This window comes from Pseudophryne corroboree, chromosome 8 (assembly GCF_028390025.1).
Source record: "Pseudophryne corroboree isolate aPseCor3 chromosome 8, aPseCor3.hap2, whole genome shotgun sequence".
Classification (NCBI taxonomy): Eukaryota; Metazoa; Chordata; class Amphibia; order Anura; family Myobatrachidae; genus Pseudophryne; species Pseudophryne corroboree.
Genome location: NC_086451.1, coordinates 298,927,214 through 298,952,969, shown reverse-complemented (window position 1 = coordinate 298,952,969; position 25,756 = coordinate 298,927,214). Strand labels below are relative to the sequence as shown.

The 25,756-nt window shown below is 46.8% G+C and overlaps 1 protein-coding gene across 1 annotated transcript in view; it reads right to left on the bottom strand.

Annotated features, from left to right (window-relative positions):
• The window catches only part of NKAP (NFKB activating protein), a 49,204-nt gene extending 23,906 nt beyond the window's left edge, over positions 1–25,298 (bottom strand). The window contains exons 1-6 of the mRNA XM_063937331.1: positions 24,720–25,298; positions 20,440–20,520; positions 20,279–20,352; positions 20,069–20,167; positions 16,102–16,150; positions 13,774–13,889 (exon numbers count right to left, since the gene is read on the bottom strand). Coding sequence (XP_063793401.1) covers positions 13,774–13,889; positions 16,102–16,150; positions 20,069–20,167; positions 20,279–20,352; positions 20,440–20,520; positions 24,720–24,976 — 676 coding nt within the window. The 5' untranslated portion in view covers positions 24,977–25,298. The remainder of the gene's footprint in view (positions 1–13,773; positions 13,890–16,101; positions 16,151–20,068; positions 20,168–20,278; positions 20,353–20,439; positions 20,521–24,719) is intronic.
• Positions 25,299–25,756: the final 458 nt, after the last annotated feature.

The following is a 25,756-nucleotide window of genomic DNA, read 5'->3' as shown; positions in this document are numbered from 1 at the left end:
CTAACCGCATACCCAGTGATAGACTGTGTGGGCCTAATTCAGATCTGATTGCAGTAGCAAATTTGTTAGCAAATGGGCAAAACCATGTGCACTGCAGGGGGGGGCAGATATAACATGCAGAGAGAGTTAAATTTGGGTGGGTTATTTTGTTTCTGTGCAGGGTAAATACTGGCTGCTTTATTTTTACACTGCAATTAAGATTTCAGTTTGGACACACCCCACCCACATCTAACTATCTCTGCCCCCCCCCCCCCCCCCCCCCCCAGCAGTGCACATGGTTTTGCCTATGTGCTAACAAATTTGCTGCTGCGATCAGATCTGAATTAGGCGGTGCTAACCTAGGTGGTCCCATAGCTGGAGTTAACTCATCCACTAAGGTACCCAGTAACTGAGTTAAATAACCCCATGGGGGTTCTTGAGTATTCCTGGGGATGTGGACTGGGCAGGTGGTGCATAGCAGTTTACACAGAGCACAATCCTGCATCACATCTTGCAGAGCACAATCTACATGACAGCAATACAGGGCTGTCAGGCTGTTTGTGACTTTTACCTTTGGTAGATATAGCTGCAGTAACACACAATAGTACACAAGGGAATGGTAGCCTTATACAGTACGTGACAATGTTCAGCAGTAACGCTCAAACTGTATAAACAGTATCCCTGACAACAACTGGTCCTTTACACGGCAGAGGAAAAAGCTAGGGATAGATATAAGATATACGGAGAGCTAAAGAGAGAAATGTCAGAAAGCAGAAACTAGCACAAGTCCCATACAATGCAGAGAAATACAATGTATAACTGCAATGAGCACTTTATCAACTACTCGGCTTTGTTTGTCAGCAGGTAGGATACAAGTGTGTAAAATCCTGGCTACATGGAGACTGTTTTACAGCGTGACTGGACCCAGCGTTCCCGGGACCTGGCTTGCCGGCGTCTCTGAGGGTAGGAGGGTATGGTGCTGCAGCTTAACGGCGGAAGTCCGCGATGGACTTGCACCAATATGCTTATATTTCAATCCTCGGTACTGGGGTGCCCATAATAAATAATTTCTGTGCCCCCATATGCCTTGGTGTAGTGGAGTACCTGGTCGGCGCCTGTATCCACAGCCAGCGCCAGCCTCCCGGTAGTGCGGTGGACAAGGACCCTCTTACCTGCTCCCTGATGACCGGCCATGCAGTCCAGGGGTCGCCAGCAGCAGCGGTGCTAGTTACCTGTGTGTAGGCCCCACCGCAAGTACCCGTCTGAGGCAGTGACCAAGGGTGAGTTTAGGCGCCGGTGGGGAGTGTTGGAGCCTGTGTGCTGGAGTCTAACAGACTTCCAGCGCTGACGGCTCAGTACCCAAAAAAAAAAAAAAAAAAAAAAAAAAAAAAAAAAAAGAGAAAAACAAAAAGGAAAAAATAAGAATTTACTCACCGGTAATTCTATTTCTCATAGTCCGTAGTGGATGCTGGGGACTCCGTAAGGACCATGGGGATTAGCGGCTCCGCAGGAGACTGGGCACAACTATAAAGAAAGCTTTTAGACTACTGGTGTGCACTGGCTCCTCCCACTAAGACCCTCCTCCAGACTTCAGTTAGGATACTGTGCCCGGAAGAGCGGACACAATTAGGAAGGATTTTGAATCCCGGGTAAGACTCATACCAGCCACACCAATCACACCGTATAACTCGTGATACAATACCCAGTTAACAGTATGATAACCACTGAGCCTCTCAACAGATAGCTCAACAATAACCCTTTAGTTAAGCAATAACTATATACAAGTATTGCAGACAATCCGCACTTGGGATGGGCGCCCAGCATCCACTACGAACTATGAGAAATAGAATTACCGGTGAGTAAATTCTTATTTTCTATAACGTCCTAAGTGGATGCTGGGGACTCCGTAAGGACCATGGGGATTATACCAAAGCTCCCAAACGGGCGGGAGAGTGCGGATGACTCTGCAGCACCGAATGAGAGAACTCAAGGTCCTCCTCAGCCAGGGTATCAAATTTGTAGAATTTTGCAAACGTGTTTGCCCCTGACCAAGTCGCAGCTCGGCAAAGTTGAAGAGCCGAGACCCCTCGGGCAGCCGCCCAAGAAGAGCCCACCTTCCTTGTGGAATGGGCTTTCACTGATTTAGGATGCGGCAGTCCAGCCGCAGAGTGTGCAAGCTGAATCGTACTACAGATCCAGCGAGCAATAGTCTGCTTAGAAGCAGGTGTACCCAACTTGTTGGGCGCATACAGGATAAAGAGCGAGTCAGTCTTCCTGACTCCAGCTGTCCTGGAAACATAAATTTTTAGGGCCCTGACTACATCCAACAACTTGGAAGCCTCCAAGTCATTTGTAGCCGCAGGCACCACGATAGGTTGGTTCAGATGAAAAGCTTATACCACTTTGGGGAGAAACTGGGGACGAGTCCTCAAGTCTGCCCTATCCATATGGAAAATCAGATAAGGGCTTTTACATGACAAAGCCGCCAATTCTGAAACACGCCTGGCTGAAGCCAAGGCCAACAACATGACCACTTTCCACGTGAGATATTTCAAATCCACGGTTTTCAGTGGCTCAAACCAATGTGACTTTAGGAAATCCAACACCACGTTGAGATCCCAAGGTGCCACTGGAGGCACAAAAAGGGGGCTGAATATGCAGCACTCCCTTTACAAAAGTCTGAACTTCAGGTAGTGAAGCCAATTCTCTCTGGAAGAAAATCGATAGAGCCGAAATCTGGACCTTAATGGAACCCAATTTAAGGCCCATAGTCACCCCTGACTGTAGGAAGTGCAGGAACCGGCCCAGCTGAAACTTTTCCGTTGGAGCTTTCCTGGCCTCACACCACGCAACATATTTTCGCCATATGCGGTGATAATGGTTTGCGGTTACTTCTTTCCTAGCTTTTATCAGCGTAGGAATGACTTCCTCCGGAATGCCCTTTTCCTTCAGGATCCGGTGTTCAACCGCCATGCCGTCAAACGCAGCCGCGGTAAGTCTTGGAACAGACAGGGCCCCTGCTGCAGCAGGTCTTGTCTGGGCGGCAGAGGCCATGGGTCCTCTGAGATCATTTCTTGAAGTTCCGGGTACCAAGCTCTTCTTGGCCAATCCGGAACAATGAGTATAGTTCTTACTCCTCTTTTCCTTATTATCCTCAGTACCTTGGGTATGAGAGGAAGAGGAGGGAACACATAAACCGACTGGTACACCCACGGTGTCACTAGAGCGTCCACAGCTATTGCCTGAGGGTCTCTCGACCTGGCGCAATATCTTTCTAGCTTTTTGTTTAGGCGGGACGCCATCACCTGTGGCCGTTCACAACGGTTTACAATCAGCTGGAAGACTTCTGGATGAAGTTCCCACTCTCCCGGGTGGAGGTCGTGCCTGCTGAGGAAGTCTGCTTCCCAGTTGTCCACTCCCGGAATGAACACTGCTGACAGTGCCAACACGTGATTTTCCGCCCATCGGAGAATCCTTGTGGCTTCTGCCATCGCCGTCCTGCTTCTCGTGCCGCCCTATCGATTTACATGGGCGACCGCCGTGATGTTGTCTGACTGGATCAGTACCGGCTGGTTTTGAAGCAGGGGTTTTGCCTGACTTAGGGCATTGTAAATGGCCCTTAGTTCCAGAATATTTATGTGCAGAGAAGTCTCCTGACTTGACCATAGTCCTTGGAAGTTTCTTCCCTGTGTGACTGCTCCCCAGCCTCGAAGGCTGGCATCCGTGGTCACCAGGACCCAGTCCTGTATGCCGAATCTGCATCCCTCTTGAAGATGAGCACTCTGCAGCCACCACAGCAGAGACACCCTTGTCCTCGGAGACAGGGTTATCAGACGATGCATCTGAAGATGCGATCCGGACCACTTGTCCAACAGGTCCCACTGAAAGGTTCTTGCATGAAACCTGCCGAATGAAATCGCTTCGTAGGAAGCTACCATTTTTCCCAGGATCCGCGTGCAATGATGCACCGACACCTGTTTTGGTTTTAGGAGGCCTCTGACTAGAGATGACAGCTCCTTGGCCTTCTCCTCCGGGAGAAACACTTTTCTCTGTTCTGTGTCCAGAACCATCCCTAGGAACAGCAGGCGTGTCGTAGGGACCAGCTGAGACTTTGGAATATTTAGAATCCAGCCGTGCTGTTGTAGCACTTCCCGAGATAGTACTACCCCTACCAACAACTGCTCTCTGGACCTCGCCTTTATCAGGAGATCGTCCAAGTACGGGATAATTAAAACTCCCTTCCTGCGAAGGAGTATCATCATTTCCGCCATTACCTTGGTAAAGACCCTCGGAGCCGTGGAGAGACCGAACGGCAACGTCTGGAATTGGTAATGACAATCTTGTACCACAAACCTGAGGTACTCCTGGTGAGGATGGTAAATGGGGACATGTAGGTAAGCATCCTTGATGTCCAGCGATACCATGTAGTCTCCCTCGTCCAGGCTTGCAATAACCGCCCTGAGCGATTCCATCTTGAACTTGAATTTTTTTATATATGTGTTCAAGGATTTCAAATTTAAAATAGGTCTCACCGAACCGTCCGGTTTCGGTACCACAAACATTGTGGAATAGTAACCCCTTCCTTGCTGAAGTAGGGGCACCTTTACGATCACTTGTTGTGAATACAGCTTTTGAATTGCCTGTAACACTGCCTCCCTGCCTGAGGGAGTGGTTGGCAAGGCAGATTTGAGGAAACGGCGGGAGGGAGACGTCTCGAATTCCAGTTTGTACCCCTGAGATACTACTTGGAGGATCCAGGGATCCACCCGTGAGCGAGCCCACTGATTGCTGAAATTTTTGAGACGGGCCCCCACCGTACCTGGCTCCGCCTGTGGAGCCCCAGCGTCATGCTGTGGACTTAGAGGAAGCGGGGGAGGACTTTTGCTCCTGGGAACTGGCTGTATGCTGCAGCTTTTTCCCTCTCCCTCTGCCTCTGGGCAGAAAGGACGCGCCTTTAACCCGCTTGCCCCTATTGGGCCGAAAGGACTGTACCTGATAATACGGTGCTTTCTTTGGTTGTGAGGGAACATGGGGTAAAAATGTAGACTTCCCAGCTGTTGCTGTGGAAACGAGGTCAGAGAGACCATCCCCGAACAATTCCTCACCCTTATAAGGCAGAACTTCCATGTGTCGTTTGGAATCTGCATCACCTGTCCACTGCCGAGTCCATAACCCTCTCCTGGCAGAAATGGACATTGCACTAATTTTGGATGCCAGCCGGCAAATGTCCCTCTGTGCATCCCTCATGTATAAAAGTGCGTCTTTTATATGCTCTACGTTTAGCAAAATAGTGTCCCTGTCTAGGGTATCTATATTTTCTGACAGGGAATCTGACCACGCAGCAGCAGCACTGCACATCCAGGCTGAAGCTATAGCCGGTCTCAGTACAACACCTGTGTGTGTATATATAGATTTCAGGATAGCCTCCTGCTTTCTATCAGCAGATTCCTTCAGGGCGGCCGTATCCGGAGACGGTAGTGCCACCTTCTTTGACAAGCGTGTGAGCGCTTTATACACCCTAGGGGATGTTTCCCAGCGTGACCTATCCTCTGGTGGGAAAGGGTACGCCATTAGTAACCTCCTAGAAATTACCATCTTTTTATCAGGGGAAGCCCACGCTTCTTCACACACTTCATTTAACTCTTCAGATGGAGGAAAAGCTACTGGTAGTTTTTTCTCTCCAAACATAATACCCTTTTTTGTGGTACCGGGGGTAACATCAGAAATGTGCAACACATTTTTCATTGCCTCAATCATGTAACGTGTGGCCCTACTGGAAGTTACATTAGTCTCATCGTCGTCGACACTGGAGTCCGTTTCCGTGTCGACATCTGTGTCTGACATCTGAGGTAGCGGGCGTTTTAGAGCCCCTGATGGTTTTTGAGACGCCTGGGCAGGCACAGGCTGAGAAGCCGGCTGTCCCACATTTGGTATGTCGTCAAACCTTTTATGTAAGGAGTCGACACTATCACGTAATACCTTCCACAGCACCATCCACTCAGGTGTCGACCCCGCAGGGGGTGACATCACATTTACAGGCATCTGCTCCGCCTCCACATAAGCCTCCTCATCAAACATGTCGACACAGCCGTACCGACACACCGCAAAAACACAGGGAATGCTCTGACAGAGGACAGGACCCCACAAAGCCCTTTGGGGAGACAGAGAGAGAGTATGCCAGCACACACCAGAGCGCTATATAACACTGGGATCCCACTATCAATGAGTGTTTTCCCTATAGCTGCTTTGTTATATATATTTTATATATATATATATATATATATATATATATATATATATATATATATATATATATATATATATATTTATATTTATTTATTATCTATACTGCGCCTAAATTTAGTGCCCCCCCTCTCTTTTTTACCCTTCTGTAGTATTCAGACTGCAGGGGAGAGCCAGGGAGCTTCCTTCCAGCTGAACTGTGAGGGAAAAAGGGCGCCAGTGTGCTGAGGGAGAAGCCCCGCCCCCTTTTCGGCTGACTTTCTCCCGCTTTTTCTGTAATACTGGCAGGGGTAAGTTTACATCTATATAGCCTCTAGGACTATATATGATGTATATTTTGCCAGCCAAGGTGTTATTTATTGCCCTCAGGGCGCCCCCCCCCAGCGCCCTGCACCCATCAGTGACCGAAGTGTGAGGTGTACATGAGGAGCAATGGCGCACAGCTGCAGTGCTGTGCGCTACCTAGGTGAAGACCGAAGTCTTCTGCCGCCGATTTTCCAGACCTTCTTCGTGCTTCTGGCTCTGTAAGGGGGACGGCGGCGCGGCTCCGGGAACGAACACCAAGGTCGGGTCCTGCGGTCGATCCCTCTGGAGCTAATGGTGTCCAGTAGCCTAAGAAGCCCAAACTACTACCTGTTAGGTAGGTTCGCTTCTTCTCCCCTTAGTCCCTCGCTGCAGTGAGTCTGTTGTCAGCAGATCTCACTGAAAATAAAAAACCTAAATATACTTTCTTTCTAGGTGCTCAGGAGAGCCCCTAGTGTGCATCCAGCTCAGCCGGGCACAAGAATCTAGCTGAAGTCTGGAGGAGGGTCAAAGTGGGAGGAGCCAGTGCACACCAGTAGTCTAAAAGCTTTCTTTATAGTTGTGCCCAGTCTCCTGCGGAGCCGCTAATCCCCATGGTCCTTACGGAGTCCCCAGCATCCACTTAGGACGTTAGAGAAAAAGCTTTGGAGCTGCAAGAGCAGCCCCCTGTAAAAAGGTGCTGCACCATACAAAAAAAAACAAACGGACATGCCTGAGCATGGGGGCGTGGTTATAGTGAGAGGGACCGGAGCATCCTGGGATATCTGAAAGGCTTAACTGTATGGTGCCCAGGAGCTGATCCTACCACCTATAACCCCCGATATTATCCCTGTTCCCAAGTCAGCCCACAGGGAGAGAAGCCAGAGTATTGGAGTTAGCTGTAGTAGAACACTATCTATCCCTCCCTCTGACAAAACAGAACTACCAGGAGCGCCTCAATTCACCCTCGAGGTGATATATATGCAAGATATGAAAAATAGGATTTTGGTACTTACCAGGTAAATCCTTTTCTTTGAATCCATAGGGGGCACTGGAGTACTCTTGGGATATGGACGGTTTCCGTAGGAACAAGGCACTGAATATTAAAATTTAGAACTCTCCTCCCCTCCATATCCAAGAGTACCTCAGTGTTTTTTACTGAGCCGAACAGGAGCGATAGAGAGGTTGACAATGGAGAATTACATATAACAGAACGGACAACAATAAAGTTGACACATAACGTGACTGACAACTAAACAGTTGGCACAATAACCGATAGAACTTGAAACGTGAACCAGTCGGTGAGAATGTGTTACCATACGATTCCCTGAACTTACCGCAAACTAGGTAAAACTGCTCTGGGTGGGCGTCCAGTGCCCCCTATGGATTTAAAGAAAAGGATTTACCTGGTAAGTACCGAAATCCTATTTTCTTTTTCATCCACTAGGAGTCACTGGAGTACTCTTGGGACGTACCAAAGCTTCCCCCGTGGGCGGGAGAGCAGTTTGGCACCTGTAACACTAGACGGCCAAAGCTAGATGCTGATGCCGCAAACGTATCAAACTTGTAAAAGCGCACAAACGTGTGCACTGATGACCAGTTATCCGCACGGCAAAGCTGCGTCGTAGAAGCCCCACGACCAGCTGCCCATGAAGTTCCCACAGAACGTGTGGAATGAGCTGTTACTGATGTAGGCGGCTGTAACCTAGCATGAAGGTAAGCCTGACGTATGGTCAGTTTAATCCATCTGGATAAGGACTGCTTAGAAGCTGGCCAACCCATCTTGGCAGCATCATACAGAACAAACAACGTATCCGTCTTACGAACTGTAGACGTTCGGGACACATAAACGCGTAATGCGCGTACCACATCCAAGGTTCCAGAATTTCCTGTCAACACAGGAACTACTATTGGTTGATTGATGTGAAAGGATGACACTACCTTTGGTAGGAAAGCGGGATTCGTCCGAAGTTCTGCTCTGTCATCATGAAACACCAAATACGGTGGCTTGCATGACAAGGCACCCAAATCGGAAACACGCCTTGCCGAAGCCAAGACTAGTAGGAAAATTGTTTTCCAAGTGAGAAACTTAATATCCACTTGGTGTAAGGGTTCAAAATATGAAGACTAAGAAATCTAAAACCAGATTCAAGTCCCATGGCGCTGTAGGTGGAATGAATGGAGGCTGTACTCTGAGGACACCTTGCAGAAAAGTGTGTACAGACGGCAATAGAGCCAATCGTCTTTGAAAGTAAATTGACAAAGCAGATACCTGCACCTTTAGTGTAGATAAACGCAGTCCTCCATCTAACCCCGTCTGTAGAAATAACAAAAGACGGGATAACTTGAAAGATGATGTCGGAAACTTCCGATCCTCACACCAACCTATATAGGCACGCCAAATTCTGTAATAATGAGCTGCCGTATATAGCTTCCTAGCACGTAACATGGTTGGTATAACCGATTCTGGAATGCCCTCTCTCCTTAAGAGGGCGGTCTCAACAGCCACCCCGTCAAACGCAGCCGCGCTAAATCGGGGTAAAGGAACGGACCCTGTTGTAACAGGTCCGGACGAAGTGGGAGCGGCCAAGGCTCGTCTGCGAGTAGTCCTCGGAGATCCGAGAACCAAGATCTCCGAGGCCAATGAGGCGCCACTAGTATGACTGTGACGGACTCTTTTGATCCGTTTTAGCAACAGAGGGAGCAGCGGAAACAGGTACACGAGGCTGTACGGCCACGCGACGGTGAGAGCATCCACCGCCACTGCCTTTGGATCTCGCGTTCTGGTCACATACTGGGGCGTTTGGTGATTGTGGCGAGATGCCATCAGGTCCACTTGAGGGTAACCCCACCTCTGGGCCAACATGTGAAACACTTCTGGATGTAATGCCCATTCTCCTGGATGAAAATCCCGACGGCTGAGATAATCCGCCTCCCAGTTGTCCACTCCCGGAATGAACACTGCCGACAACATCACTTGGTGACGCTCGGCCCAATTGAGGATTCGAGCTACTTCTCGCATTGCCATGCGGCTTCTCGTTCCTCCTTGTTTGTTGATGTATGCGACCGCCGTCGCATTGTCTGACTGCACCTGGACAGGCTGAGACCGAAGAATGTGCACTGCTTGTCGTAGCGCATTGTAAATTGCCCGGAGTTCCAGGACATTTATAGACAGCAATCTTTCGTGAGCCGCCCAGAGACCCTGGAGCTGACAATTTTGAACTACAGCTCCCAACTTCTGAGACTCGCGTCCGTCTTTAGAATTATCCAATTCCAGGCGCCAAACCGTTTCCCTGCGGTCAGATTGTGTACATTGAGCCACCAGAGTAGAGATACCCTGGCCCGTGGCGACAACCTCACTCTGTGGTGAATCTGCAGATGCGAGCCCGACCACTGTGCGAGCACATCCAGTTGAAAAGGACGTGAGTGAAGTCTCCCGAACTGAAGCGATTCGAAAGCCGCCACCATTGTGCCTAAGAGGCGAATGCACAAATGTACCGAGACTGTGCGTGGCTTGAGCACCAATCGAACCAGATGACGAATGATCTGTACTTTCTGTTCTGGTAGGTAAATTCTTTGATTTACCGTATCGAGAATCATACCTAGGAATTGCAGTCGTTGAGACGGAATCAGATGTGATTTCTTGAAGTTGACAATCCAACCGTGCTGAACTAGGACATCGTACGTTAGCAACGCATGTTGGAGGAGCATCTGTTGAGACGGAGCTTTGATGAGCAGATCGTCTAAGTACGGAACTATTATCACTCCCAGGGATCTGAGATGAGCTATCATCACAGACATCACTTTGGTGAATACCCGAGGCGCTGACGAAAGGCCAAACGGTAGAGCCTGAAACTGGTAATGGTTCTGGCGGATTGCAAACCGCAAGAACCTCTGATGAGGTGGCCAAATCGGAATGTGTAAATACGCATCTTTGAGATCCAGCGCAATCATGAATTCCTGTGGCTCTAAACCTGCAATTACCGACCGCAGAGATTCCATCTTGAATCTGTAGTAAGAGACGTACTGATTGAGGCCCTTTAAGTTCAATATTGGCCTGACCGAGCCATCCGGCTTTGGTACCACAAACAGACTGGAATAATAACCCTGCCCCTGTTGGTGTACAGGGACCGGAATCAAAACTGCTGACTCCAGCAGAGACTGAATGGCAAGTTGCAGAACCGCCCGTTTGTCGTCCGACACAGGCAGTCCTGTCTTGAAAAACCACAGTGGCGGGAGACAGTCGAACTCTATTTTGTAACCTTTCAGCACTAAATTGCGGATCCACCCATCTGTGGACGTCTGGAACCTCGCTAAATGGAACGTCTGAAGGCGTGCTCCCACAACTGGAGATCCAAGATGGGCTGGGAGTCCGTCATGCCACTGGCTTGTCGGTGACCTTAGCGTCTTGACGACTGGCGTTGGTTTGTTTGAAACCACGCCCTCGACCTCGTCTACCGGCCATGGCTGGTCCCCTACCACGGCCTCGAAAGGGCTGAGGCCGAAAGGATTTGAACGCCGGGCCTGAGTATTTCCGCCTAGGCGCCGTTGGAGGCAATGGTAAGAAAACAGACTTACCACCCGTGGCCTCAGCAATCCATTTGTCCAATTCAGGACCAAACAACTTCTCGCCACCGTAAGGTAACGCCTCTATACCTCTTTTGACCTCCGCCTCCGCTTGCCAAGAGCGCAGCCAGAGTGCTCGTCGTGCTGCAACTAGCGACGATGAAAGGCGAGAAGTGAGCTGACAGACGTCAGTAGAAGCTGTACATAGATAATCAGCAGCTTCGCAGATTTGATCAGCGAGAAGTATAAGGTGATCGTCATGTAGGGCAGACTTGAGTTCTGTTATCCATACCATGAGCGCCTTAGTTACCCAAATGGCAACCAACCCAGGTCTAAGCAACACTCCTGCTGCTATATACATGGATTTTAGCATAGCTTCAATTTTACGGTCTGAAGGGTCTTTAAGCGTAGTAGCCGTTGGTACTGGTATGGTTAATTTCTTTGTAAGTTTAGACACAGACGAATCCACCAATGGCGGATTCTCCCATGTAGCTGTCACAGACTCCGGAAACGGGTAACTAACTTAAATCTGCGAGGTATAGAAAACCGTTTATCCGGATTCTTTCGTGTTTCCAGTAACATCTTATTAAGAGATTCCGAAACCGGAAAACACATCGGAGTCCTCTGTCGTTTAGCAAAGACGACTTCATCATTTGTCAGAGGCTCCTCAGATTCTGTAAACCTCAGAGACTGACGCACCGCTCTGATGAGATTATCAATGCCTGGGCTGTCAAAATCTTCACTATCGGACTGCTGGTCTACTTCGCCCTCCTCACCGTCATCTTGCGCAGTGAGGTCTGGCATAGAATCATCAGACTGTAACATAGCAGAAACTGGTAAATCATAAGACAAAGTAAATTTATCCCTACTACCCAAAATGGACTTAGACTGTTGGCAAGGCTGAGACCCCTCAGGTAGTCCTATCGGTCTCACCCTAGACTCAGATCTTGCCGCTTCCCGCTCCTGTCGAGCGGCGGCCAATTCTGATTGCAATCCAGCCATGACATCTGCTAGCATAGCCCATGGAGGGTCCGGGGATGAAACCGGCTTAGACAGCGGAGCAGAGATTGTATTCGTAGCTGAATCCACAAAACATACTGCGCATGTGGTAGAACCATCCGGTAACACACTGTCACAGACATGGCAGTGCTTTTTTGGTTTTGCCGGTGCCTTACTCATTATGCAGACAGACAATACAACATACAAAGACAGACAACCTGCACGACTCAGTAAATAGTACTAAGGTGTCTCTCTCTCTCTCTCTCTCTATATATATATATATATATATATATATATATATATATATATATATATATATATATATATATATATATATATATATATATATATATATATATATATATATATCTGGCAAAGTGTAGTGCACGTGGCCAGTACTAGATGAAACTGATCCCAAATTCCCACCTACACCTCCGGTGGAGTAGAGATGTAGTACAGGAACGTTCTGGAATCACAAACTGGAAGACAGGAAGCAAGATTAAAATGGCCACCATGCCTCACAGTGCAGGGTATATGTAACAAGTGCAGCCAACCCTGTAATATAGGCTTAACAGCCTATTTCATCAATGTCACCCCCCTTATGCAGCCCTCCGCTAATGTCATCTCCCCCCCCCCCTTCTGCTCCCTTCCCTGTGGCCCGTGTACCGCTGTCTGAGCGGGAATTACCGGGGAGCGGGTATCTCACTCCCAGCGCAATCAGGGTGCAGGGAGCCGGGGAGCGCTGTAATGGAGCGCGGTCCTACAGCGGCGGCCGGCGGGTGTGAGCGGCGGCCGGCGGGTGCGAGCGGCGGCCGGCGGGTGCGAGCGGTGGCCGGCGGGTCTCAGCGGTGGAGGCGGCGCTGCTCGGAGCGGTTGCCGGGGCGGCCTGTCAGGAGAGGCGGGTGCGGGCGCAGTGAGAGCGGCGTCAGTGACCAGTGTCCCCCCACAGCGGGGCAGCAGCGTGCGCTGACCGCCCCGTACCCCAAGCATACCTGACTCCAGAGGCGAAGGCTGTGACGGGGCTTCTATCTGTAAGCTCCGTCCAGCTGTAGCAGCAGTCAGGGAATGAGCTGCGTGTGGCTGTGAGGGTGCTCTTTGTGAGGACCGACACGCCATGCGCTGCTCCGTGCAGCGGCACTATCCCGGACCCAAGTTTTTACAGAAACTGGGAAGGGATGTGCTGTGAGCAAAAAATTTAAAAGTAGAAAAAAAAAATTAAAAATAAAAATACTCAAAGTAGTGTGGTTAAGCTCCACACAAGCCCTGTTGCTACGAGAAGCACAGAAAAAACACTGAGGTACTCTGGGATATGGAGGGGAGGAGAGTTCTAAATTTTAATATTCAGTGCCTTGTTCCTACGGAAACCGTCCATATCCCAAGAGTACTCCAGTGACCCCTAGTGGATGAAAAAGAAATATGGCTTCTATATTGCAGGAAACCAATATGGAGCAAATGCTTACTTTCTTGTTAAACATCGTTTTGGCTTTATTTTGCATGCCCATTTATTGTAGCAGAAATATGAAAAACAAACAAACAAAAAAAAAGTTATTTGCATATAGCAAAAACACACAATTTATGTTTTAAAGACACCAATGTGGTTATTTAACAGCTGTGTAAAAGATAAACACCTGGCAAGGTTTTTGTTTCCTCCCAAGACCTACATGGTACGATAGAAGGCAGCAATATACTGAATCAAATACATACTTGTTCTTTCTACCCAGTTATCTTCATCCTTTGTTTGTTCATCATCGGACTCTTCGCTGCTCGAGTCGGTGGATTCCTTCCTGACTTTCTTCCCCTTCTTTTTCTTTGACTTCTTCCTGTAAATAAACATGTCAGAGCAAATAAACTAACATGTCAGGGTCTCTTCATTCTGGCGTAGACAGCGCTCCACACTTTATATCTTCTAGAGACAGTGTGAAGCTTCCCTATATATACACTTTTTATATTGGTGCATGTGATGATTTTTGTATTTGGGGGTGGATTATTGTTAATTGGTTAATTAATTATATATGTTGTTTCTATCCATTACATGTTGATCATGACAAAGGTCCATATCAGGACCGAAACGTTGATGTGTATTTCTATGATATGATGGTCTAATTAAATACCTGCATAAAGAAGACTTGCGAGTGCTCCCACTTTATTGCTATTGGATTGGAACGGTGACCACAGGGATTCCTTCATTGGAGGGCACGCCAGCACGTGATCCACAATAACGTGAATGTGGACCAAGTGTTGTTCTACATATAATTTTTTATTATTGAATTGGTTGTATGTGTATTTAATATAGTTTTAGGAACTTTTAGTTTGAAGTACAATTAAAACTCTTGGGGGTCTATTCATGAAGCAGTGAAGAAGTGAGCCATTGGAGAAGTTGTCCATGGCAACCAATCAGCTGCTCTGTATGATTTTATAGTATGCAAAATTATAGATGTTACTTCAATGATGATTGGTTCTTCTCCACTGCCTCACTTCTCCACAGTTTTCACTGCTTCATGAATAGACCCCTTAGTGTTGATGTTTAACGCATTCTTGGGGTATTGTGGTTATTGAGCATTTTCTTGTTATGTATGTAGTAGGCGATGACAGAATGTCTTTAATGCTTCTAATGAAACTGCTTAGGTAGGCAAACATGGCAAGAAAATGTGACTTGTGAGAATTTATGTACATCTTTATTTAGTTACTGAAGTTTACTTGTTAAGGCTACTTAGGTTTACATAGTGATCACTACAGGATTCATTTCCAGCTTTAATTACTGACAGGACTACAACTCCATAGCGTTCCCTGATCTAATCAGCAGCACACTGCCATGCCTCTACATAGCCTTGCTGGGAGTAGTGGCTGTCTGCTAAATGACTGATGACCTAATTCAGGTGTGATAGCAAAGCGGCCCTTGTACGCAAATCGGTCAATGTTTTCTTACTGCAGCGACTGAATTGCTTGGGCGGTCGCAACAAGGGATTAGTTACAATGTAAGTGACAGGTAGACAGCATTTGGGGTGGTAACAGGGAGTAGTTGGCCAGACACAGGCGTGTCATGGCCGTTCAGACTGCGTTTTCTGGGTTTGCATAAATATATCTCAGTTGCAATCTTACTACTGGAGAGCCCTCTGTGTCCCATGAGAGCAGCTCAGCCTGAGCATCTTTAGAGGCACTCTGCGACATGACCCGATAAGCGTCGATGTTACAGATGTTTCTGCAGTTGTACGCCAGTGAACGGAATTGGAGACAGCAGTGGGAGTCGCTATGCTCAGGTTAACATCTGCCCATTTTAGCATAAAGTCCCGATTGTTAACGGCAAAATACAGCAACAACAATCGCACGAACAACCACATCTGAATTAAGCCATATTAGCGATATACTTATCGTGGATATGAAACAGACCTTAGCAGCCTCTATGCAAGTCTTTTGAAATACCACATCTGTTGTTACACTGCCATAGATACTCCAACTTGACTGTTTGCTCTGACTGGGCAGGGATAATTGATTGAAATTTGCAGAGATTCTGCCAATTACTGCACATAGCATATATTATTCAGCTCTAAGACAATTTACAATTCTCTGCCAGCTGGCTGTGACCGTGATCTTGAATGTTAGCACATCACTAATTATATTTGCACTTTTGAGAATTTCATCTTCTCTAGCAGTATCATAATGGATGGAGTCATTAAAACAATACTGTGTGATGAGTGTTCTCTTACTTCCTTAGCTATGATTGCAGCCTGCTCAACTATACGTTTTATGACTTTTTCATAGCCCCTAATGAGAGGTCATTGCAATGAGGATTGCTCGTAACCGGACTTCTTACATTCTGAATATTCATCCTAATTAAATGTTTTTTTTTACATTTTATATATAAATTAGTCCTGGTAGCATTTACTCTTGAAACTAGATTTGTTTTGTAGTTTACTGTATTCCAAACTCAAGTTACATACAGTCTAGTAAATGTATTGGTATTTACAATACATTAAAAACAAAAGTGTGAGAATAAAACCTAAGATACTTGGTCCTACAGTATCCATAACTTACTTCTTTCTGTGTTTTCTCTTTTTCTTTGATTTCTTTTTTGTATCTTTGTCTATAAACAAATTAAAAAAAACAGAGCAACAGATTAGGAAGGCAGAGAAAGGTAATGAAATACCAGAGGTATATGTAAGCATAGTGTTTGAAATTATGCTTTAGATTCACATATCAAGTACTCCTACACGCAATGAGCCCTAACACAGCACAGGTTTCCAGCTTGTCACGTGAGCAAAATGGAAAAACTCAAGATTAGAAATTAAGGGGGAGATGTACTAAGCAGTAATAAAAGTGTAGAATTGAGCCAGTGGAGAAGTTGCTCATGGCAACTAATCAGCTTTGACATAACTATAATTTGCATACTATAAAAGTATACAGAGCAGGTGATTTGTTGCCATGGGTAACTTCTCCACTGGCTCCCTTCTCCACTTTTAATCACTGCTTAGAACATCTCCCCCTTAGTATTTATTAATTAACAGTTTCTTATATAGTGCCGCAAATTCCATTGCGCTTTACAACTGGACACAATGATCAGACAAAACTGGGTAATAACAAACAGTCATAGAGGTAGGAGGGCCATGCTCGCAAGCTTACAATCTATGGGGTATTTCAGTCTTCTGTTTCATAACACTGGAGTTAAACAAACATGTTTACTGGTCTATCAGTGTTACAAAAATAGGATTTTAATACCTACCGGTAAATCCTTTTCTCGTAGTCCATAAGGGATATTGGGGGAAACTAGTATGATGGGTATAGTCAAGGTCCACAAGGAGCCAGTGCACTTTAAATTACTTCAACTGGGTGTGCTGGCTCCTCCCCTCTATGCCCCCTCCCACAAGCAGTTATAGGTAAAAAACGTGCCCGAAGGAGAAAGGACATATCAGAGAAGGAACGTAACAGAAAAAGGTGGTGAGATTTACACACCAGCACAACACAAACATACAACAACCAGCAATTGGCTGGTAACAGCAACAGCTGAACAGGTAATTATAGAACAAGAACCTGCAGAAAGGTTCACGCACTGAGGCGGGCACCCAATATCCCTTATGGACTACGAGAAAAGGCTTTACCGGTGGGTATTAAAATCCTATTTTCTCTAGCATCCATAAGGGATATTAGGAGAAACTAGTACGATGGGGACGTCCCAAAGCTTCCAGAACGGACGGGAACGCGCGGAGACTGTTGTAGCACCGCCAGCCCAAGCTGGGCATCCTCTTTGGCCAGGGAATCAAATTTGTAGAACTTCACAAACGTGTTCTCCCCAACCAGGTAGCAGCTCGGCATAGTTGCAAGGCCGAGACTCCACGGACAGCAGCCCAGGAATAGAGTGGGCCTTTAGAGACTTAGGAACAGGTAAGGCTGCCGACACATAGGCCTGTTGGATAGTAAGCCGAATCCAACGGGTAATGGACTGCTTTGAAATAGGGCAACCCTTTTTTTGCGCATCATAGAGCATGAACAAAGAATCAGTTTTTCTGACGCGAGCTGTGCGCTTGACATAAATCAAGGCACGCACAGCATCCAATGCCTCTGGAGGAGCAGAGGTGCCAGAACTGGACGGAACCACAATAGGCTGATTCAGATGAAACGCAGAGACAACCTTCGGCAGGAACTGCTGTCTAGTCCTGAGCTCCGCTCTGTCCTCGTAAAAGACCAAGTATTGTTTTTTTACGCGATAAGGACCCTAATTCTGAAACACGTCGAACAGAAGCCAGGGCCAGTAACATCACAGTCTTCCACTGGAGGTACTTGTCTTCTACCGTCATCAGAGGTTCAAACCAGGAGGACTGAAGAAATGCCAACACTACATCCAAAGCTCAGGGTGCTGTAGGCGGCACAAAAGGAGGTTGTATGTGAAGTACCCCTTGCAAGAAGGTCTGAACTTCTGGCAACACTTCCAATTTCTTCTGGAAGAAAATGGAGAGGGCTGAAATCTGGACGTTAATGGAACCCAGACCTAAGCCCTTATCCACACCAGCCTGCAGGAAACTTAGGAAACGTCCCAAATGAAATACTGCAGGCGGATATGTGCGTTCCTCGCACCAAGAGACATATCTCCTTCAGATATGATGATAGTGTTTTGACGTCACAGGTTTTCTGTCCTGAACCATGGTAACAACAACCTTTATGGAAAAGCCCTTATGAGCTAGGATGTTCGCACATTTTTCCAGGCCTGTTTGAATAAGTCATCTAACTCTGTAGAACCAGGGAGTGACATGAGGCTTGTTTTGTACAAAGAAAAACAGTGCTGTGACGCAGCGTCCACTAGAGGGAGCTGTAACACATCCCTTATAGCATGAATGAGGGGATCAATACCCTGAGCAGCATCGGGATCACCACTAACGGGAACCAGGTCATCCCCATCATCCTGTATATCATCATCTGTATCAGATAATATAGCAGGTAAACCACGCTTCTGTGGACCTGCATGAGAGGGGAGGGGTTGTGCATCTGCCCTAGCAGCTAAATCAGAAACGGCTTGTTATAGTAGCTGAGTTATCTGCACATTAGCATTGAGCTGAGATGACATATCAGACATCATAGTCTTAAGAGACCCTAACCAGTGGGGCTCTGGACCCTCTCCCCCAGACCCTTCACTGATTTGTGAAGATTGACTGCATTGCTCACAGGAAACAAGTCATTAGATAAGGGAGAGAATCTAGTGTGACATACACCGCACAGCTTGTTTTTACCCATATTCACAGTAAGCACAATACCATACACACAGTTATAATGCAAGCCTGCCCTACTGTATGTGAGAGGAGAGATAGAGAACACCAGCACACCCTGAGCTGCACAGCCTCAGTGAAACTGTAAGCTCCCTATTATACAGTAAACACTAACAATTATTGTCCTAGATAGGATCAGGATAGTGTACACAAGTGGCTTTCCCCCTTTGCAACACCCTGTACCACATTTCCAGCATGTCTGAGGATCAGGAAGTGCTGTGTGTGCTGTCTGTGCTGCAGTAAGCAGAGGAAGGCACCAAAAGGCCTCAGGTCCCGCTCTGAGGTAGCTCCGCCCCCTCCTATGGCGCCGGAGTTACATACATAGATTATACTGGCAAAAGACTCCTTTTTAGCTTAACACATCACACAAGTGCTAGTCAAGCCCTTTTGTGACAGTTCTACACGGGGGATCTTAGCGGGACCCCCCGGGGAGAGTCCTGTACGCCGCGCCCGTGGTCAGCCACAGTTCGGACCGGTTGACCCTCCTAGCTGGGCCCCTGATTTGTACTCACCACCGATGTCACCTTCAGGCAGCGTTAGGGGTGTGCGGCTGCAAGGTGCAGTGCCCCACTGAACAACAACCCCTCAGGACGGTGGTCCTGCAGTGGGGAAGCGGCTCTGCACTTCGTAAGGCCGATGACTATCCCCCCCCAACTCCCACGGTGCAAGTATGCTGTTGCCCAGACAGCATACCGAAAATACTAAAAGATTTAAAAGAAAATGAAGAAAACTCTCTGGAGCTGCAGAGCTGTGCATCCTCTCCTGAGGGCACTTTTCTCTAAACTGCCTGTGAGAGGGGGCAGAGGGGGGAGGAACCAACACACCCAGTTGAAGAAATTTAAAGTGCACTGGCTCCTTTGGACCCCGACTATACCCATCGTACTGGTTTCACCCAATATCCCTTATGGATGCTAGAGAAAATGTCATTTGTACAAACTGGAATGAGACACTGGGCCAGCTGTAATGAAGCCTGAGTTGGCCAGAGGTGCGGGTTCCCAGCCCAACTCTTGATTTTCTTTTTTACAGCAGCAATTGTGTAAAATGCATGCTTTTGCCTTGTACATGATTGCCGCTTTAGAAAAACGTCTGAGTTCGGCTGGGAGCTGCACCTCCGGCCAAATCTGAATTCATTACATTTGCCCCATTGTCTGAGCTGAACGACTGTGCACAGGACGCAGACATCAACTCTCTAGGAAGCAGTGTAGTAACTGAAGCAAAGATGGCTCTAAAAGAAAAGTAACATTTACCACTATCAGACTCCGAGCTGCTCTCACTGTCTTCTGAGTGCCTTTTACGCTTTTTTTTCGCGGACTTTTTCTTTTTTTTCTTCCTCCTCTTCTTTTCTTCTGCGCAGTCATAGTCAGAAAAAATATAAAAATATTTGTGGAAAATAAAGATGTCTAAACTAATCCAGAAGACGACAAATTATAGGAACGAGGACAACTGTATGTACCTACCTTCTGAAGAGGAGTCAGAACTGCTGGACTTTTTAGATTTCTCCTCTTCTTCTACAGGTGTGTGCTCATCAGAGCTGAAGAAACATATGGGTGAGTATAAAACAAGATGGTTTTCTAATAAATATTTAGAACTACACAAAAAGAGGAGTACAAGGTCTTACTCGGGTTCAGGTACTTTTGGTGAAACACCCCAAACTTCTGGTGCTCCCAATTCACCAATCCTCTCCCTTTCATTTAGTCGTCTGGAAAAAAAAAAAAAAAACAGTGGCATAAAACATTGGAATACAAAATGACCTCAGTGTATGGATTTCTGATCTCCATTCTGCTAATTATGAGACACTATTTTTAAAGAAGTATCTGCTTTGTTATCGTGTGTAAGGTTTATGGCATATGACTGGGCGTGTTGGGCTGGGGTTACAATTAGTTGTAAGCTTCCATAAAGTTATCTGTTGCCCTGCAAGGATGTTTGGGGTAAAAAAAACAAAAACAAAGCAATCCTTAAATGTAATCATTATCACTACAAATCTAAATTCTATTACATTAAATAAGTCAGTAATCATTAACAAAACAGGAATCTGGAAGGGAAAAAGCATTGTTTAAGAAAAATGTTCTCTTCTAATTAACTGGCTTTTTTTCTTCTTACAGTGGTGATGGAAAGTTTGTGAACCCTTCAGAATTTTCTGTATTTCAGCTGAAATCTGGCCTAAAACTACCTCAGATTTTCACACAAGTTCTAAAATTAGATAAAGAGAATCCAAATTTCACTTGCTTGTTTAAATGTAAGCCTAAAGGTTCCCATACTTTTGCCACTCACAGATGTGATATTGAATCATCTTCATCAATAAAAAAAAATAAGATTTTTTTTTTTTGTCTCATTAGTTTGATTTGGTTCTCTATCTACTTTTAGGACTTGTGTGAAAATCTTATGTAGTTTTAAGCAAATTTCCGCAGAAATATCGAAAATTCTGAAGGGTTCACAAACTTTCAAGCACCACTGTACAACGTGCAAAAAGTTCCTTAGTCATATTTTTCCAATAGTTTAAATATAGTTAAATGTAAAAAAAACCTCAGAACAGTATATCTAGGCAACTTCTACCTTTCCAACGGCTTCAGCGATACATCTCATCTTACATTTACCCTCATATGACTAGTGATGGGATATTCCAAATATTTCTATATAGATATGATGCATGAAGTGTTCAAACTGAACCTGTAAATGATGATATGCCACTTGTCCTACTGTTTCAATTGTAATACTATGAAAACTAATTTACTTACATTTTCCATACTGCTATTTTGATCACTATATAAATACATAACCCATAGCACTCATCATCTTTGCGTGTTGCCAGGGAGATGTGACATTTAAACAGAAAATCATACATGCTCTACACTCACCTATTACACTATAAACTGTATTCCATTTAAAATCAGAGAATGTTAGTTCTACATATGTTTAGGGTGGCCAACTCCGCCAAAGTCTTTACTTCCGGCCAGTCCTACACCGTATACTACAAGACTACTTCCTACCACATTAGATATCACAGATTTTAAACATAATCTATGCTTTTTGAGGTTTATTAGCCCATAGGCTATATATATATTTTGTTTCTATATATATATATATATTATATATATATAATATATATATATATATATATATATATTTATTTATTTCAATCTACTCATGAATGCACTCCTTGCACAATACCATGCCTTTATTTGTACTCAATACATTTTTTTATTAAAAAGTGTCAGATATGTAAATATTTGTACAACTCAGTAACCGGGATAGAGTACTGTTCTCTAAAGGTGGGCACACTGGCCGATATATTGTCCGTTCTATTGATTTCGGGTCCGTCGGCCAGTGTGTACGGGCGATATGTCTATAAACTCCGTCGTTCACAGACATATCGCGTCGGGCCCGCAGCACAGCCGACGGCCAATATATCTACCAATATATTGGCGCATCACTGTGTGTGTACGGGCGACCAGCCGACCGCCCGTACCCATGCTGCGGAGGCCGGCGGTGATTGAAAGCTGAAGTGGGCGGGTGTGTGTACAGGGGCCAGAATACCGGAGCCAGAATCCAGACATCACTGAGAATCCAGGCAGTCAGCATCCCGAACGTATGTCGGAGAGAGCAAGGGTTAGGCTGCAGAAGGAGAGGGTAGTATAAGGCTGTGGGTAGGGGGTAGGGGTACGGTTAGCATACTTACTAAAAATTATCAGGATTCCGACAGTCGGAATGCCGCTGTCTGCATTCTGACCGTCGGCATCCTCACTGTCAGAATTCCGTACCCAACCCCTTTCATCATATACCCAATGTTTAAGAAGAGAGGAGGAAAACCAGTCCTTCAGTTGGACCAACAGACAGGCTTGTTAATACAGTTCTAGGTTGGGGGTGGCGAGACAAGCTCGGAATTTAGAGTGCGACATTCTGTCCTTTGATCATTTAGGAGGTTTACCCTTCCATACAAATGCAGACAGAGTAAAATTTAGCAAGAAAACAACTAGGGCAGTGGTTCCCAAAATAGGGACCGTGGAACCCATGTGCTTGTGGCTTCCAATCATAAAATATGCAGGCAAACTGAAGAGAATCCTGTCCCTTATTACATAACTGAACCTAAGGATGGTCACAAATTACTTTTTTAATGAATTTCTTCATAAGAAACAAATGACCTAGGGGTGCCGTGAAAAACATTCTGATACTCCAGGGCGCCGGGATTTAATAAAAGTTTGGGAACCACTGAGCAAGGAATTGCTCAAAAATGTACAACAATTTAAAAAGTAACCTCATCTTAACTGAGGCCAAGCGTCCGACCATGAGATTTCATCCACGTTTTTAGTGAGAGCAGTGAACTGAGAAAGTAGGGCTTGGCAATTGCAGGACAGTGTATCCTATTGGAGGACTGGGATTTGGATTTTAAGATATTTAATACAAGAGGATTGCCAACAATATGGGTAACGTAGTTGAAGTGATTATTCCAGATTTTATTCTGAAGCTTACGATTTAGACGTGGGAAAACTCTTCAATATATTATGGAGGACAGGTAAAGAAATCTCGGGTCTAGAGCCAAAGAGAACATTATTATCAGTAAACTAGCAAAATTTGTGATGAGAGGTCCCAATCGAGAGCCACGAAAATATAGAAGCCTGTACCTCATTTCCTCAGCTAATGGTTCTATGGCCAATGCTAATAAAGGGGACAGCAGACACCCCTGGTGCCATTAGAGATTTCAGAAGCACTGGAAAGGAGCGTGTCAACACACAAGTGTGCAGAATAGGGGACAGCAAAAGCACTCCTACAACTCCAGGAAATGGGGCAAATACAAGGAATGAAGAGGTGTGTCTCTCTCAGGCGAGGGGGCTTACTATAACAGCCTGCTGCACAATGTACTACCACCGGCTTCATGATGACCTGTGTGTGGTTATGATGCACAAGTTCGTAACGACTCAAGCACGTTAGTGTGAATATGTATTACCCCCAAGATGGTACCGGAATCCCAACGCTTGGGATGCTGGTGGTCTGAATACCGACACTGGCATCATGACACACCTGTTAGGTAAGTGTTATAACCCTAACCCTCCCTTCCCACAGCATCTCTAAACCCCCCCACTCACTCCCACGCCCCCCTCCCACCGTAGCCTAAGCCTAACACTCCCTCCCCGCAGTCTAACCCCATCACACCCCCACAGCCTAAACCTAACCTGCAGCAGCATACTCATACCCCTTTTCCACTAGCTCAAAGAACACGGGTAAAGAGCACGGGGGCACGCATTTACCCGTGTTTTTTGCTAGTGGAAAAGGGTCCCCCTGCAAAAACCCAGATCAAGTGACCCGTGAATCCTACCCGGGTAACTACCTGGGTAGAACACTGGAATGATCCGGGTAGGGTTGTAGTGTAAACGGAAGCCGCTCCCGTTTACACTGTGATCTCCCAGCGCCGCCCCTGCCACGTCACTAGCAGCGTCACCAACCCGGCAATATGCCAGGTTGGTGAGCGCTGTGGGAAAGGGGGCTGAGCACGGGCCGCAGCCAGGTAGCACCCATGTCAGGCTCCCGGCTGCGACCCGTACTCAGTAGGTGGAAAAGGGGTACTATATTTGGTATGCTGGCGCCAGCATTGTCATCCGTGTCGTGATCTCGGCGTCGGTCTTCTGACCAGTTTCAATATTCCAAAGGCCGGCATCCCAACTGGATCCCTTACCTCCTATGGGGCAGATGTACCTTGGAGAGAGATAAAGTGACAATCAGCTCCTAACTGCCATGTGGTGTTGGAAAACTGACAGGAGCTGGTTGGTTGCTACTTTCTCTCTCCAAGATTTAGTACATCTGCCCATATATGTGGTTATGGGTACTATCCCCAGCACGGAGTGCGGCAGAGAGTAGCTGCAGTCACTGGCAGACACTGCACGTTATCACCCCCAGCCTGCGCACCTGGCTATGAAGGCCTCCTGCCTCTGCCGCAGCATCTCCTCCTTCCCCTTCTCGTAGTAGCTCCCCCACGGCTTGCTGTGATGCGACCGGCTGCTGCTGCTGGAGGGGGCTCGGTCTCTGGAGCGGCTGCGGCCATTACTGATGCTCCGTTCCCGGGATCGTCTCGTTTTCCTGTCCGGAGACCTGTCACTACTGTCACGGCGCCTCTTCCGGGGGGAGACCGGGCTGTGGCTCCGGGATCTGTGTACCGGCGCCATACCTGGCTATCACCAGCTGTGTACACTGCTTACACTACCATATCGCGTTATCTTCGTGCTACGGACCCGGACGAGACAAAACGAGAGGGCAGGAGGGAACTTCCGCCCTTACAGCACCTAAATGTCTTCTTCGTTCTCCGTTCGTTTGGGGGAATATTTTTTTTGCTGTGCAGCACTGGACGCTCGCCACGCTTCGGGCTCGGTGTCTCGCTCCGCTTGCCACACTTTACTATTCCAAATAGATTGTGACATGGACCCTGGGGGTTATGGGGAAAGGTCGTGTCCACGAAGGTAAACTAGACTCTACTCTACTTTTTTTACATCCCCTACAAGCGCCGGAAGCGCAGCGTGACGTCAAGCGCTGGGCGGAGCTATAGGTAGCAGGCTGCTGCGTGAGCGGCCAAGGGGAACGCATGTCACGTGATTCGACCCTATTGTGCCCTGCTCTTACGGTAGATGCTAGAATCAAGTGGGCTAAGGGACCTTTTCCGTAAGGGGGAGGAGCCACGACACTAGGGGGAGGAGCTAGGCCAGCGGGATAGTTCCTCTACTATCCACGCCACCAACTATTACCTTTAGTAATCAGGTGGCGAGCGAAGCGAGCCATCGAGCCCGAAGCGTAGCGAGCCTGCGAGGGTACTTACTGCCGGTGCATGCATGGTGATGGTGGTTATCCTACGTTGCAAGATGACAGCGTAGTAGGGACAGTGCGTGGCTGCTTATTGCCTATTAGGAAGGCACTGTTTATATTAGACTAAAAGGGAATACATATGTTATACT